This window comes from Macrobrachium rosenbergii, chromosome 40, assembly GCF_040412425.1.
Source record: "Macrobrachium rosenbergii isolate ZJJX-2024 chromosome 40, ASM4041242v1, whole genome shotgun sequence".
Lineage (NCBI taxonomy): Eukaryota > Metazoa > Arthropoda > Malacostraca > Decapoda > Palaemonidae > Macrobrachium > Macrobrachium rosenbergii.
The window spans coordinates 18,762,666-18,777,196 of NC_089780.1; the positions used below are offsets into that span (position 1 = coordinate 18,762,666).

General features: G+C 35.4%; 2 protein-coding genes and 1 long non-coding RNA gene across 3 annotated transcripts in view; 2 read left to right on the plus strand and 1 right to left on the minus strand.

The window, feature by feature from the left end:
• LOC136826335 (solute carrier family 22 member 6-B-like) overlaps nt 1–2,206 on the plus strand; it is a 2,586-nt gene extending 380 nt beyond the window's left edge. The window contains exons 2-4 of the mRNA XM_067083588.1: nt 643–820; nt 1,423–1,531; nt 2,099–2,206. Of these exons, the coding sequence (XP_066939689.1) occupies nt 643–820; nt 1,423–1,531; nt 2,099–2,206 (395 nt within the window). The remainder of the gene's footprint in view (nt 1–642; nt 821–1,422; nt 1,532–2,098) is intronic.
• Nucleotides 2,207–3,801: 1,595 nt separating this feature from the next.
• LOC136826207 (uncharacterized) lies at nt 3,802–9,902 on the minus strand. Its single transcript, XR_010849545.1, has 4 exons — nt 9,771–9,902; nt 9,264–9,441; nt 7,333–7,591; nt 3,802–4,247 (listed from the first exon to the last, which is right to left on the minus strand). It is a non-coding gene; the product is annotated as an uncharacterized lncRNA (long non-coding RNA).
• Nucleotides 7,588–9,896, plus strand: LOC136826206 (solute carrier family 22 member 15-like). The gene is made up of 3 exons (XM_067083278.1): nt 7,588–8,822; nt 9,322–9,467; nt 9,773–9,896. The coding sequence occupies exons 1-3, from the start codon at nt 8,655–8,657 to the stop codon at nt 9,849–9,851; spliced, it is 393 nt and encodes a 130-aa protein (XP_066939379.1). The 5' UTR covers nt 7,588–8,654; the 3' UTR covers nt 9,852–9,896.
• Nucleotides 9,903–14,531: the final 4,629 nt, after the last annotated feature.

Here is a 14,531-nt window from a genome sequence, read left to right on the forward strand (position 1 = left end):
ATATATATATAAGCATTAAGCTACAAACGTCCTTCAATATCGAATTCGCTCTACCTCGGAAGTAATATATTTTCGTATATGTTACCCGAAGGGGAATTTTTAGTTGATAATAAGTTCGTCGTCTCGTGGGCTCGAATCACGGAAGACAAGAACTCAGGACTACAGTGACGCGATTTTAACCACACGGCCAACAAGTGAGGAGCCCACAAGACGACGAACTTATTATCAACTAAAAATTCCCCTATGGGTAACATATATGAAAATATATTATTTCCGAGCTAGAGCGAATTCGATATTAAAGGACGTTTGTAACTTAATGCTTGTATATGAATCACGGTGATGTGATAAAAATTAATTCATATACACACACACATATATATATATATATATATATATATATATATATATATATATATATATATATATATATATATATATATATATATATATATATATATATATATATATATATATATATATATATATATATATATATATATATATATATATATGTTGATATATGTATACATATATATCTTTATATATATATATATATATATATATATATATATATATATATATATATATATATATATATATATACATATACATAATAATTCTGAAACTAATACTATTCCCCAGGTATGGCCTTACCAACAAGCCACGCCCTCTCTGGTGCTTTCGTAGCACCCAGAATTAAGTTCGCCTGCTTACACCCATCGCCTGAGATTTCAGATACCTTCGTCGGTGATAATCTTAAGCTACAGAATGCCACTGAAATTCGTGAATTTCCTGAAAGCTACTTCAACAACAGTGAGAGGTCAGTGTAGTTAAATGAAGGTGCTTTTTGAAGTTTGTGACTGGAAAAGATGACATAGGGAGGTAAATATTTGTTATTGTTAGTTATATAAGTGAAAACAAAGGATGCATTTAGAAAACAAAGAATTTAACTTGAAAACAAGGAGGGGGGGTGTATTAGAAAACAAAATTAGCAGGTAGAAAAAAGATAGTATTTATGAAATAAAGGTTGTTGACAGAAAACAAGGGTTATTTTTAGAATACCAATATTGCCGTTAAAAGACAGGGAATACAAGTGAAAAAGAATCGTAATTAAAAAGCAAAAATTACAGTTAAAAAGAACTGTAGTAAGAAAAGATCATAATTAGAAAAAGTAGGTTACAGGTGGGCGACAAAGTTTATAGTTAGAAAATAAATATTATAGGTAGAAAACGGGGCTCTTTGTAGTTAGAAAATAATTATTACAGTTAGAAAACAGGGGTCACTAATTATCTCTTTCCGACTCCTATTTCCAGATTTAAAACTTTTATCTCATAAATTTACCGAATCCAATTTAACAAAACCTACAGTAAGGAATAATTTTTTAATCATTTCGGTCTCTGACAAACTATATATCTCTTCAAGGTACTGCGCTTATTACAACAAAATAAGAAATGATGGAGCGAACGAGAACGCGCAATGTACTGAATGGGATTTTGACAAGTCTGTCTTCACAAATACCATTACATCAGAGGTGACCATTTCTGTTGTCTTTCATAATCAATACCGAATGGTTTCAGTATCACATCAGTGCAAAAACAACAATAACAAAAGATTAACAAAGGAAAATATAACGAAAGTCGAAAAGTGAAAATCTTATTTTCATGAATATCTGGAAAACTTGATAGCGGCGTTGTTTCTTCTCTGTCTGTATTGTATATGTAACCAGGAAATCCACTACTTAACTGCATTAATTTTAATATAATTGCTTTTTCTTTCTTTCTTTTTTTCATTCTCTATTTAGTTGTCTATTTATATATTAATCTATTTTTTGTCTATTCATTTATTTATCTTTTTCATTTATTTATCTTTTCTATATTTATTTGTCTATTTGAGTAATAACTGATTTATTATTTCCGTATTAAATCATTAATAAATCATATTATTTGTTTATTTATCTTTTCATTTATTTTTCCATTCGTTTATATATTTCTTTTCTATTTAGTTATATATTCATTTATCTATCCATTTAATGATTTATATTTATCTATTTACTTATTTACCTGTTATCTATTTATCTGTCTATTTATCTACTTTTTAGTTCGAGCTGATATGCGACAGGACCTACCTGAGGGCGACTTACCAGAGCATCTACATGGGAGGTGTCTTCGTCGGGTCGCTGCTAAGCGCGATATTAGCCGACAAGTGAGTCAAGATACTGTCACTACCTTCTTCTTCTTCTTCTTCTTTCTCTCCTTTTTCTTCTTCTTCTTCTTCTTCTTCTTCTTCTTCTTCTTCTTCTTCTTCTTCTTCTTCCATAGCAGTTTTTCACGCTCTAGATTACGAGTTTATTCTCCATGAATCAGAAAACCATCATTCCTTAGTTTTCATTTTGCTGTTGATAAATGCTATGCAATTATAATTAATACACTCAATGAAGAGTTGCTAATTCTACTGACAGACAGACAGACAGACAAATGGAACGGACAGAAAGACACAGACAGGCAGACAAACGGACAGAATAACAGAATCTCTGTTTTGGAGGAAATTGAGTCATACTGTTGGAAGGTCGGTACTCATCACCTTCTGTAGAAGAAAACTATTGTGCCGGCTTTGTCTGTCTGTCCAAACTTTTTTCTGTCCGGCCTCAGATCTTAAAAACTGCTGAGGCTAGAGGGCTGCAAATTGGTATGATGATCATCCACTCTCCAATCATCAAACATACCAAATTGCAGCCCTCTAGCCTTAGTAGTTTTTACTTTATTTAAGGTTAAAGTTAGCCATAATCGTGCTTCTGGTAACGATATAGGACAGGCCACCACGGCCGGCTGAGAGTTTCATGGGCCGCGGCTCATACAGCATTATATCGAGACCACCGAAAGGTAGATCTATTTTCGGTGGACTTGATTATACGCTGTAGCGGGGTACAGAAAACTCGACTGCGCCGAAGAAACTTCGGCGCATTTTTTGCTTGATTTTTTATCGTCTTGAAACGAAAGTTACCAAATATGACGATATTTTTTTTTATTATCGAATTGTTCTTTAATTTCTGCTCTTCTAAATGACAGTGTTAGTCTGCATTTTCCAAAGTTATTTCTCAGCTGTTATTTTCTAATGCCTAATTATGTAATTGTTTATCTTTATTTAACGATTTATCTTTATTTGTACTTTGTCACAACTTCCCTTCTATTAACTATTTTACTCCGTATTGTACTATGAAGCTTGTGAGTAAGTCAATAGAATAAATTAATCTATATTATTGTCTACAATAATTTTCTTCTTCAATTTAATTTCATTCTGACACGCACCTAATAATAATAATAATAATAATAATCATAATAATAATAATAATAATAATAATAATAATAATAATAATAATAATAATTTTAGAATGATAATTAATACACTCATCAAAAAGTTCCAAATTATTATTTTGTATTATTTTCTCCTTCAATTTAATTTCATACTGGTAACAACAACAACAACAACAACAACAATAATAATAATAATAATAATAATAATAATAATAATAATAATAATAATAATAATAATAATAATAATATTTTGTTGAAAATAATGGCAGTTTTCAACGAATTAATCGCATACAGGGTTTTTTCAATTCTCCTGACAATTCGTTTTTCTGGTTCAGCTAGGTTGTTGAGATACATATTTGTCTAAATTGGGATATTTGTCAAAGATTGTTTTATGAAAATATTATATTTTGCTTGGATCTTGTACATTGTACACGATATACAAGATATGAGCAAAATATAATATTTTCATAAAACAGTCTTTGACAAATATCCCAATTTAGACAAATATGAATATTGGAATTCTACTCAATAACCTAGCTGAACCAGAAAAACGAATTGTCAGGAGAATTGAAAAAACCCTGTATGAGATTAATTCGTTCAAAACTGCCATTATATTCAACAAAACATGCATCAAAGAAGGTCTACTCCCTGCAAATAATAATAATAATAATAATAATAATAATAATAATAATAATAATAATAATAATAATAATAATAATAATAATAATAATAATTTCATCATCAGGTATGGCCGCAAAGGAGTGATAGTCTTCGGAGTAATTACTTTCACCACACTCGGCCAGGCTTCCAGTTGGATGGGGAACTTATCAGCCCTGCTAATCAGCCGATTTCTGATGGGAGTTATTATGCCTTTTATGTCCAATGCTTGCTACATAATGGGTGGGTATCGTCCTCGACCTTTGGTCCATTTGGGATCTAAGTGATTGGATTTGTTTGGGAAGGGGGATTATGAATGTTTGAAAACTAAAAATCTCTTTTTTGTTAACATTTGATTATTAGGATTTACCTAAATATGCAGGTCAAGTTGGTCAAAAAGAGAGAGAGAGAGAGAGAGAGAGAGAGAGAGAGAGAGAGAGAGAGAGAGAGAGATGTATACTTATATAATTTTCAGATGAAATCATAAATAACTGAAATTCCCACATACAGACACAAACACACACATACACATATATACACATACATATATATATATGTGTGTGTATTTTATATATATATATATATATATATATATATATATATATATATATATATATTTATATATACATATATTTATAGACAGACATACACATATATATATACATGTTTATATATATTATATATATTATATATATATATATATATATATATATATATATATATATATATAGTATATATATACATATATATATGTATATATTTATATATATATGTATATATATATATATATATATATATATATAATATATATATCTATATACAATATATATATCTTTCATCGTCATCCTTTTTACTACAGCGGTAGAGATAGCTGAAGCTCGCCTTCGACCTCATCTGGGCATATTAGCAGCTTTGCCCTGGGCATGCTCTGTCATGATCTGGGGCGGGCTGGCATACCTGATCAGAGACTGGAGATGGCTCTTGTTCGTTACATCCTTCACAGGGATTTTCATCCTACCTGCGCTTTGGTGAGTGTGGTTAAGAGGTAATTGCTCTTAGGTTAAGTCGTGTGCATGAGCACGCACGCGCACACACACACAGAGATAGATTTGTAAATATGTATTTATATATATATATATATATATATATATATATATATATATATATATATATATATATATATATATATATATATATATATATATATATATATATGTATGTATTTATATTCTATGATGGCACAATTCCAAAAGAACTGGGCTAATTTGAAAAAACTGTAAGTTATTAATTTCTTTGACCCTGTGAACTAGTTAAAATAGAACAAGTCATTTTTCATGACATTATATGGTAGTACGAGTGTTAAGAAAAGACATTCAGATGATTTAACCATAATTTTTCTACATCTGTTGTTTACAAAAGCATCTGGTGGTCGGGGCTTGTGAATCACCTGTTTTAGAACAGGTCAGAGTTGTCAAAAACTTCAATAAAACTGACCACTATTACCCACCTGGTAATGTTGTAATATGCTGCTCTAATACGCGACTTTGGAATGGAATATAAGATTGAGGCCCAAGGCCAAGCACTGGGACCTATGAGGTAATTCAGCGCTGAAAGGGAAATTGGGAGTAAAAAGGGTTAAAGGTATAACAGGAAGAAAACTTTCCAGCTGCACTATGAATCAATTGTTAAAAACGAATGAAAGGGGCTGCAGCTAGGGGCCTTAGGGACGCCGCAAATAACCTTGAAGTAATTCCTGAAGTGGATTGCGTGAAGTGCACTGATGGCGCTACCCACTTTACGCAATCAATTTTAGACGGTTTATTAATTGAAAACTGGTTCGATTGCAGGTTTATAGACGAATCTCCGAGATGGCTCGCTGTGAAAGGTCACCACCAGAGGGCTCTAGAGGTGCTTAAGAAAGCTGCCAGATGGAACAGAACAGAATTACCAGCTGACGAAGACGCTCTCGAGATTCTGATGGAAAGTCGTGATAATGTGGGATTTCAGGGTGTTATAAGAGAGAGAGAGAGAGAGAGAGAGAGAGAGAGAGAGAGAGAGAGAGAGAGAGAGAGAGAGAGAGAGAGAGAAACTTATCTTTATATATTTATATATTACATATAGCTCACAGTCAACAGTCATATTCCAGACATTTTCTAACCTTTGCTGACCTGTAATTTTCACTTATCATTCACTTGAAGAGAAGTTGCTATATGAATCATTTCTGAACAAATGGCGTAGCAAAAAAAAAAGCATCATAAAGATGTAACTATTAACAATATATGTACATATATATACATACACACACACACACACACACACACACACATATATATATATATATATATATATATATATATATATATATATATAAGATAAACTAATAAATTGATTAGTAACAAACTTCTAAACTAATGGAAGTTCTCAACAAATGCTAAAGTCTGTTATTTTTGTTATTAACTTCTAGGACACCCCTACTGGCATCAAATCGAAACATAAAGGAATGAAAGAAGTTGTATTCGGAAAGATAAAAGAGACAGTCATACTTTTCAGGTATGTATGCGTATATAAATATTAATTGATTTTATTTTGGAGTTCTATATAATATATATAGCAAATGCTGTATAGATGGCACAGTCAGTATACTAGGGGTTGTTAAACGTATCTGTGTGTTACAGAGATGGTAAAATGTCTATGAGAAGACTCATATTTATCATAAATGGGTTGTAAATTCTACAAAAAAAGACATAGGCCTATTTACGAGGGAAATTCTCTGAAACTGAGGGCCAAATTCTAGTTTAGTGAAGAGATTAATTCCGCTTCAGAGATAGTAAATTCTGCATAGAAACTGAGGTCCAAATTTATGTACAGTGAGGCAATAAATTCTGCTTCAGAGAGATAGTAAATTCTGCATAGAATCTGAGGTAAAATTCTTTTACAGTGAAGAGATAAATTCTGCATCAGAAAGACAGTAAATTCTGCATCGAAACTGAGGTACAAACTCTTGTTTAGTGAAGAGATAAATTCTGCATCAGAGAGACAGTAAATTCTGTATCGAAACAGGTACAAACTCTTGTTTAGTGAAAAGAGAAATTCTTCTTCAGAGAGACCGTAAATTCTGCACAGAAACTAGGGTACAAATTCTAGTTTAGTGTAGAGATAAATTCTGCATCAGAGAGACAGTAAATTCTGTATAGAAACTGATGTACAGATTCATGTTCAGTGAAGAGATAATTTCTGCTCTAAAGAGACACTAAATTCTTTATAGAAACTGAGGTATAGATTCTTTTTCAGAGAAGAGATAAATTCTGCATCAGATAGACAGCAATTTCATAATATAGAAGTAACCACAACACTCCTTACTCACCGCAGGACTCCCAAACTGCGCAGGGTCACCAGCATCCTTTACGTGGACTACCTCATCGTCAGCATGGTCTACTACGGCCTCTCCCTGAGCGGCGGGAACCTCAGCGAAGACCCTTTCCTCTTCATGTTCCTTTCTGGGCTCATGGAAGTTCCCGCCTACTCTCTTCCAGTGCCCGTCGTTTCCAGGTTCGGGAGGCGAGTTCCTGGAGCCCTAAGCTTCCTTTTGAGTGGCGCCACGCTTCTCGCTGTTTCTCCTTTGCCTAAGGGTAGGTTGGTTTTACTTAAAGATATTATTATTATTATTATTTTTGAAGACTATGGAGAACATTCATGTCCTTGAGATATGTGGAGGAAATAAGATACTCCCCTTTGAGTGTAGATCTTGGTATATTGCTAAGGCCATGCTGAAAATCCCTGAGGAGCGCTCTTAAAACTGGTAATATCTTAAAAAGATATTACCATCATTATTGAAGGCGACGGATACTAGGCACGTTCTTGAAAGATGTGGGTAAGTTAAGACCGTTTTCTTTGAGCGTAGATCTTGGTATATTGCTAAACACATACTGAAAATTCTTAAGTAGCCTTCGTAAAGCTTAAGGATTTTCAGTGTATATTTAGCAATATATCAAGATTTACACCAACAAAAGTGTATTATTTTATCGTTATTACCATCATAGCTTAAGTAGATTTCTGACGAACAGATGCTGTCATTCGACACCGACACTACGTCATGTAACTGGAACTTCAATGTAATAATTACAGCAAGTAATTTGTTAGAAACTTTGGTAACATAGACTATGATAAAAATTTGTTTGTCAGAACGAGAATAAATGATGAAAGACGTAACTTTGATAATTACAGGGTTTTAAAGGAGTTAATGAACAAAGGGGTATAAAGTTAGAGTGGGGTTATAAACATTCTAAGAAAGATTCTGAAAATCAGAGACTAATGCTTATTTTATTTTATGAGATCTGGAGAAAAATGACAAAAATTTTGTCTTTAATCTTCCCTCTGACCTTGGAAATAATGCCAAGGTCAAAAATATTAGGAGGAGATGATCACTCACCTCAGAGGTGTCTAACTACCAAGTTTCACTAAAATCAGAGGTAATAAAAAGGGCGGAAAAGATCAAGAATATATGTTAAATTAGGTAGCTTATTAGTGTGTAGGGATGAAATGCAAATCTCTAAATTAATGCATAAAAATATACAAAGAAACTATTGAGACAAAACTTCACTCCCTACCTGACAGCTCTACAAAAACCGCCAATAACCCAGAACCAAAACATTTGTTTGATATTGTTCAGAATACGGATGGCTAATCATGGTCCTGGCCATGGCTGGGAAGGTGACCATATCCATGGCCTTCCAGATCATCATCTTCTATTCGTCGGAGCTTTTCCCCACGGAAGTTCGAAGCCGAGGAATTGGAACTTGTTTCATGGTGTCCAGGATTGGGTCGATCGTGTCGCCTTTCGTCACTGAGATTCTTGTGAGTGGGTGTCTTGTTTTGTTTATTAATCATTGTTCTTGTTTGTTCTTCTTGTTCTTGTTGTTGTTCTACTACTACTACTACTACTACTACTACTACTACTACTACTACTACTACTACTTCTACTATCTAGGAATGGTTAATTACAGAAGATATTGTGTTGTTCACTTCAAAGAGATATGCAACCCATGTGCTTCATCTTTTACTTATAATTCCTGCTCAGTGGAACTTTACTATCATTTAATATCCCTCATATAAGTGAGGCAACCGGTTTCCCCATTAACAAATCAGAAATCTTTGATTCTATAACTACTACGAAAGAGGGATTTAGTTACCCCACAACTGTATAAATCAAGATTTTCTCTCAATAAATTTCTACAAGTTACCACGTTTTTATGACGTTCAATTCAGTAATACCTTACAGGGAAAGTACTTCCTTACCTCCGGCGTTCCTCAGGGCACTTGCTTCAACCCAGTTTTTTTTTTTTTTTTATTCTAGGGGACTACTTTCCCATGGGCCCCATCGCTTCTGTTTGGTGCGTGTTCCGTCATAGCAAGTCTTGCTATGCTGACGTTGCCTGAAACTTCGGAGATTGCTCTCCCCGACACGATTGCTCAGCTGGAGCAACGACAAGATAAAGTGAGGTAAGTAGATTCAGTCTAATAGTCCCTCACATGTTTACTTACGTTGTATGTATGGTTACAAGTAACTATTAAGGTTTTACCTAAATTGATTTGTTTATTATTTTCATTAGTGGCAGAGATACGGCTATACAAACAAACGTTTTTGGAAACATGAATAATAAATGATTAAGCAGAATACAGCATTCATAAACATTTACATAATTGCATAACGTGAAGCTTCAAGACCTTATTTCTTTGGAAATAAAGAGATAAAAACACATATATAATACATGCAAGAATATCATAATAAGCCTTTTTACTTACAGGTCATGGAGATTCTTCAGACGTCCTGGGAGGAAAAATCACGAACCGACGGACAAACAAGAGTCCACAGACCGCCTGTAATTGTTTTGTTCATCAGGGTAGCAAACAATGAGGACCAGAATCGGCTTCTTTGTCAAGTCACAAATCGTCAAATTTCTTTCCACCTGAAATGCTATTACCTTTTATGTAAAGTAATGTTTTTTCTTTTCTACTTTTATTTCATTCCAAAAGATTTTTTTCTATCTCCAGTGTTATACTTTCTTTTGTCAATAAATGAAGAACATTTTTCTATTTCATTCCCCAGGATTCATTCTCTTTTGCCGGAGAGAGAGAGAGAAGGAGAGAGAGAGAGAGAGAGAGAGAGAGAGAGAGAGAGAGAGAGAGAGAGAGAGAGAGGCATGGCCCTTGTAATTTCCTTATCAGGTCAATTAGTCCAAGTGATTGCAGGCGATAAGATTGTTTACGGAACAGAGTGTTCCGCACGCAACACTTACCTTTCTATTAAAGAACGTCTGGACAAGATAGTACTTTCTCTGGGGTATTCAGTCTCCAGTATTCACCAACAAGGACTGAATTAGTGTTCCACCACAGACTTCTGAATACGCCCTTTGCTCTGTTTCCAGTGTTTCCACCTTAGACTTCTGAAGAAGCCCTTTGGTCTATTTCCAGTTTTTCCACCTTAGACTTCAGAATAAGCCCTTTCTTCTATTTCCAGTTTTTCCATCACAGACTTCTGAATAAGCCTTTGCTCTATTTCCAGTTTTTCCACCTTAGACTTCTGAATAAACCCTTTGATCTATTTCCAGTTTTTCCACCGTAGGCTTCTGAAGAAGCCGTTTGTTCTATTTCCAGTTTTTCCACCTTAGACTTCTGAATAAGCCCTTTGTTCTATTTCCAGTTTTTCCACCTTAGACTTCTGAAGAAGCCCTTTGCCCTATTTCCCATTTTTTCCACCTTAGACTTCTGAAGAACCCCTTTGTCCCATTTCCAGTTTTTCCACCTTAGACTTCTGAAGAAGCCCTTTGTCCCATTTCCAGTTTTATATTCCAGTTTCGTAAAGATTCGTCTCAATGGTGAACGTCAGAACGATGCTCCTTTTCCTGAAGGTTTCGGGAGACATTCCCTACACGATTTGCCAGTGGGATGGGAGACTGAAGGTCAGTTGCGGCTGGCGTCTTCTGTCCATAGCTAGACTTGTGGTCACCTTAGCAATGGCCATTGGCCACCTCTACTCGCCTTCCATCACGAGATCAGACAATGCCCTGAGCATCCTGACCTACAGGGCTTGGAATCTGACCGTCGCCCTCTTCTTATCCATTTCGAAGATTTACCTCTTCTGCAACAGCCACAGGCTGAAGGCGATACTGCTCCAAATGGTAAATATGAGGATGACGGTCAAGAGAAACAACACGCTGACGTTTAAGGTGACCTTCGGTCTCCTTTGTCTCGCGACTGTCGCTTGTTTCACGTTTGGGGTCGTCGGTTTCTTGCAGGGCGATAACACTGAGGCAGGAGACGATGAGACGAGCAAGTGTGCCCAGGCCTTCTATGCTCTGCTGTGGATATTTGGAGGAGCCACGCAGCTGTCTCTCTTAGGCCTATACTGTACCGTGCTTCGAGAAATCAGGCTGCACGTTCACGGTATCATTAGAACGGCTGTGGGGGATTTTAATGGAGAATCTGAAAAGAACCGGGCCAAGAAAAGATGGTGCCTTGGTACGATAAGTCGAGGCCTCAATATTTGCCAAATTCCAAGGTATTCTCCCAAGAAAACATCATTCACTCCGATTCATCACATCAGATTCATCAGGCAACATCATTCACATCCGTCTCCAAGCGTCTCAGGCCAAACAGTAAGATATTCGACGAAGAAATTCGCCGAAATGGAAAAGCAACTAGTCAGCGTAGAGGAACTGGTGAGCAGCCTCTTGGGATATCTGGGCTTTCCACTTCTGGCTGCGAATTTTGCGTCTGCCTTAGGCATCACGTACCTCCTGTATTTCAGCCTCGATACTTATATCAGCAAGACTCGGATAGACTGGATGATCCTCGTGTTTCTTTTCAACTTGATAATCCTCTTCAGTCTCATTCATAGAGAACCGGATATGTTCAATGAACAGGTAAGCCTCTGCCTTCCTAGTCTTCTCTCTTCTGCTCTGCAAAGTTTTCAATGTTGCTTCCTCTAGCTGCTATAATTCTAGATAATGAAATGTATGTTCCATTCTACTTTTAAATTGTAATATACTTTAAACACTTGATTTGATCATTCTTGCCTTTTAGTCTTCAAATCAAGGAATCATAGCTTATCCTTTTGCAGAAAGTCATGTCTTTTTTCAATGTGTTTCAATCCATGTTTATTTTTTTATTTTTAGAGGTAAATGCGTTTTCTTATTAACAGAAAACATAGTATCCCATCGTAAGCCTTTCTCTGTGACGTTCATAGTTCATAATTTTTTCTCAAATGTGCGTTAAGTTGACATAGTTGTTATCAAACAGATTAGCATAAACAATAAGATGCTATTAAGGAAATCCCTTTAAGGTATAAAATCTGAGCAAAGAGTGCCTAAATTTTCAAGGAGAATTAAAACGTTAAAGTGAAGAAAACTTGTAAAAGAGGATTGTAAACATCATTTTAAAAGCAAGACATTACGCAGTAAATCTGCAAAATATCACCTTTTAAGCTTCTCTTATCGATCCACTTCATATCAGAGCAGATATCACCTTCCAGAATAAGTGCTCGGGTGACCGTCCCCTCATTTTGGAGATTGGAAATTGATCCTCAGCAATAAAAAAAAAAAGAATATAAAAAAAAAACACTCTCCATAAACGCAGGTCACTTCGATGGCATCGCTCTTATTTCCCTGACGCTCGAGCTTGTAGTCGGCGTTTGTTTCAGTTCTTTTCTGACATCGGTGGATGTTGCGTCTTTGCCGTGTGCCTTTGGAAAGCAATTCTTGGCGTACTGATGGAGAGTGTCTTCCTTTTTACAGAGTATCATTCTATTTCGTCTTATGAAACAACAGAGGGATAAAACTGAAAAGCTTAATTTAATTTGTTTTCTTAATGAAACGGAGAAATTGATTTAAGTTTAGCTCAGTAGAGGAAATGAAAGACTTATCTCAATATCACTAGAAATTTCGATTGATAAGATTATATTTTCATTGGCAGTGAAATGACTTTTTCACATAATACTTATTTAGGTTTTCCAAATGAAACAGGAAAGACAGATTAGTGAATCTGAAGATTTATAATGAAAATTACATTGGCAAGTGAGCTAGAAAATATAAAAAGCCATATATTTTGGTCTTGTAACATATAGACCTTAAAAATCAATTAAAGCTATTTCTAAGTGACATCACATATAAAGCTTAGCTCATATATATTCAGTCTTAAAGGAAAGCCACAAAAAGCTGTATTTCTAAGTGACATCATATATAAAGTTTAGCTCATATATATTCATTCTTAAAGGAAAGCCGCAACTTATTATGGAGGGTTTCAGAATTTTGTTCTATTTAATGAGAGTTTTTGTGGCATTTCCTTACCAAATAAAGCCCACAGGAGGGAAGCCACAACTCTGCAGGAAGTGGCTGGTATACTCAACCGTCAAATCTGTGCTGATAATTGTCATAGGTGTGGCGTACATTTTCCTACCACTCTTTAGGAACTCTAGCCACCCAATAACCAGAATGACAGACAGATCCTGGTCTGTCGTATCTGGGGTCTTTGTTGTGACTTCTCAGTCTTATGCACTTGTGAGATGCCGCCTACTCCAGGAGATTTTGGAAAAATTCCAGTCCCAGAGACTGAGAAGCTTCTCCAACAGGAGTAACTATAGCAGAAATCGCCTCTTGATGGCCTTGACATTCATGGTCGCGTTTTCCACAGGCACTCTTGGTCTGCTCGGCTCCTTTGAGACTGAAGACGGCTCGGCAGCCATTTGGACGAAAGTGACCAGCTTCACCATCTGGATCGGCTGTGGAATTTCTGAGCTGACCGTTGTAATGACTTTCATAATGCTGACCAGGAAACTGAGGGTTCATTTAAGTGCAACTGTCCAAGATTTACTTGCCAAGGGACTTAAACCTCAAGAAAGTCTCAATCACAGAAAAACCGGCAAGAAGAAGAATAGTACCACAACAAAGACTGCAGCTCTAGAAAGGCGTTCAAAGGCTAACATACGTCCCAGTTTCCATAGCTTTCTTCTTCTGCGAACTGGTGCTAAGAAGGTGCTAAGGATGAAGACGTGCGTTGCAGCTCAGCAAATAACTGGACTCGAGAAACAACTGATCGACGTCGAGGATACAGTTAGCCTGATGATGGAATACTTCGGCTTCCCTCTGCTGTTGGCAAATCTGACGATGCCCCTGGGAATTACCTACCTGTTGTACTTCCAGATTGATTCTTATCTGACTGACGGGGTGTTTGACTGGATGGTTTTCATCATGATACCTGCCATGATCAGCCATTTTGTACTTATGCAGGAAGAATCGGATGCAATCAACAAAAGTGTAAGGTTATTTTCATTAGGTTGTAAGTGAAATTTTGCTGTCATTATTATTTTTTTATTTTTGCCATTGGCATTAACATAATCGTGATTTAAAAACAATGAAGTCACTGTTCCATGATAATAGGATGGAAATATTTTAAGAAAACGTTGAATAGAAATGCAGGCGAATTTAGCTGATTTTCTTATTTCATTGTATAGCAAACGTTGCATTTTTTCCTGACACAAGGTAATGTGTCAGATTTTTCCTTTAAATT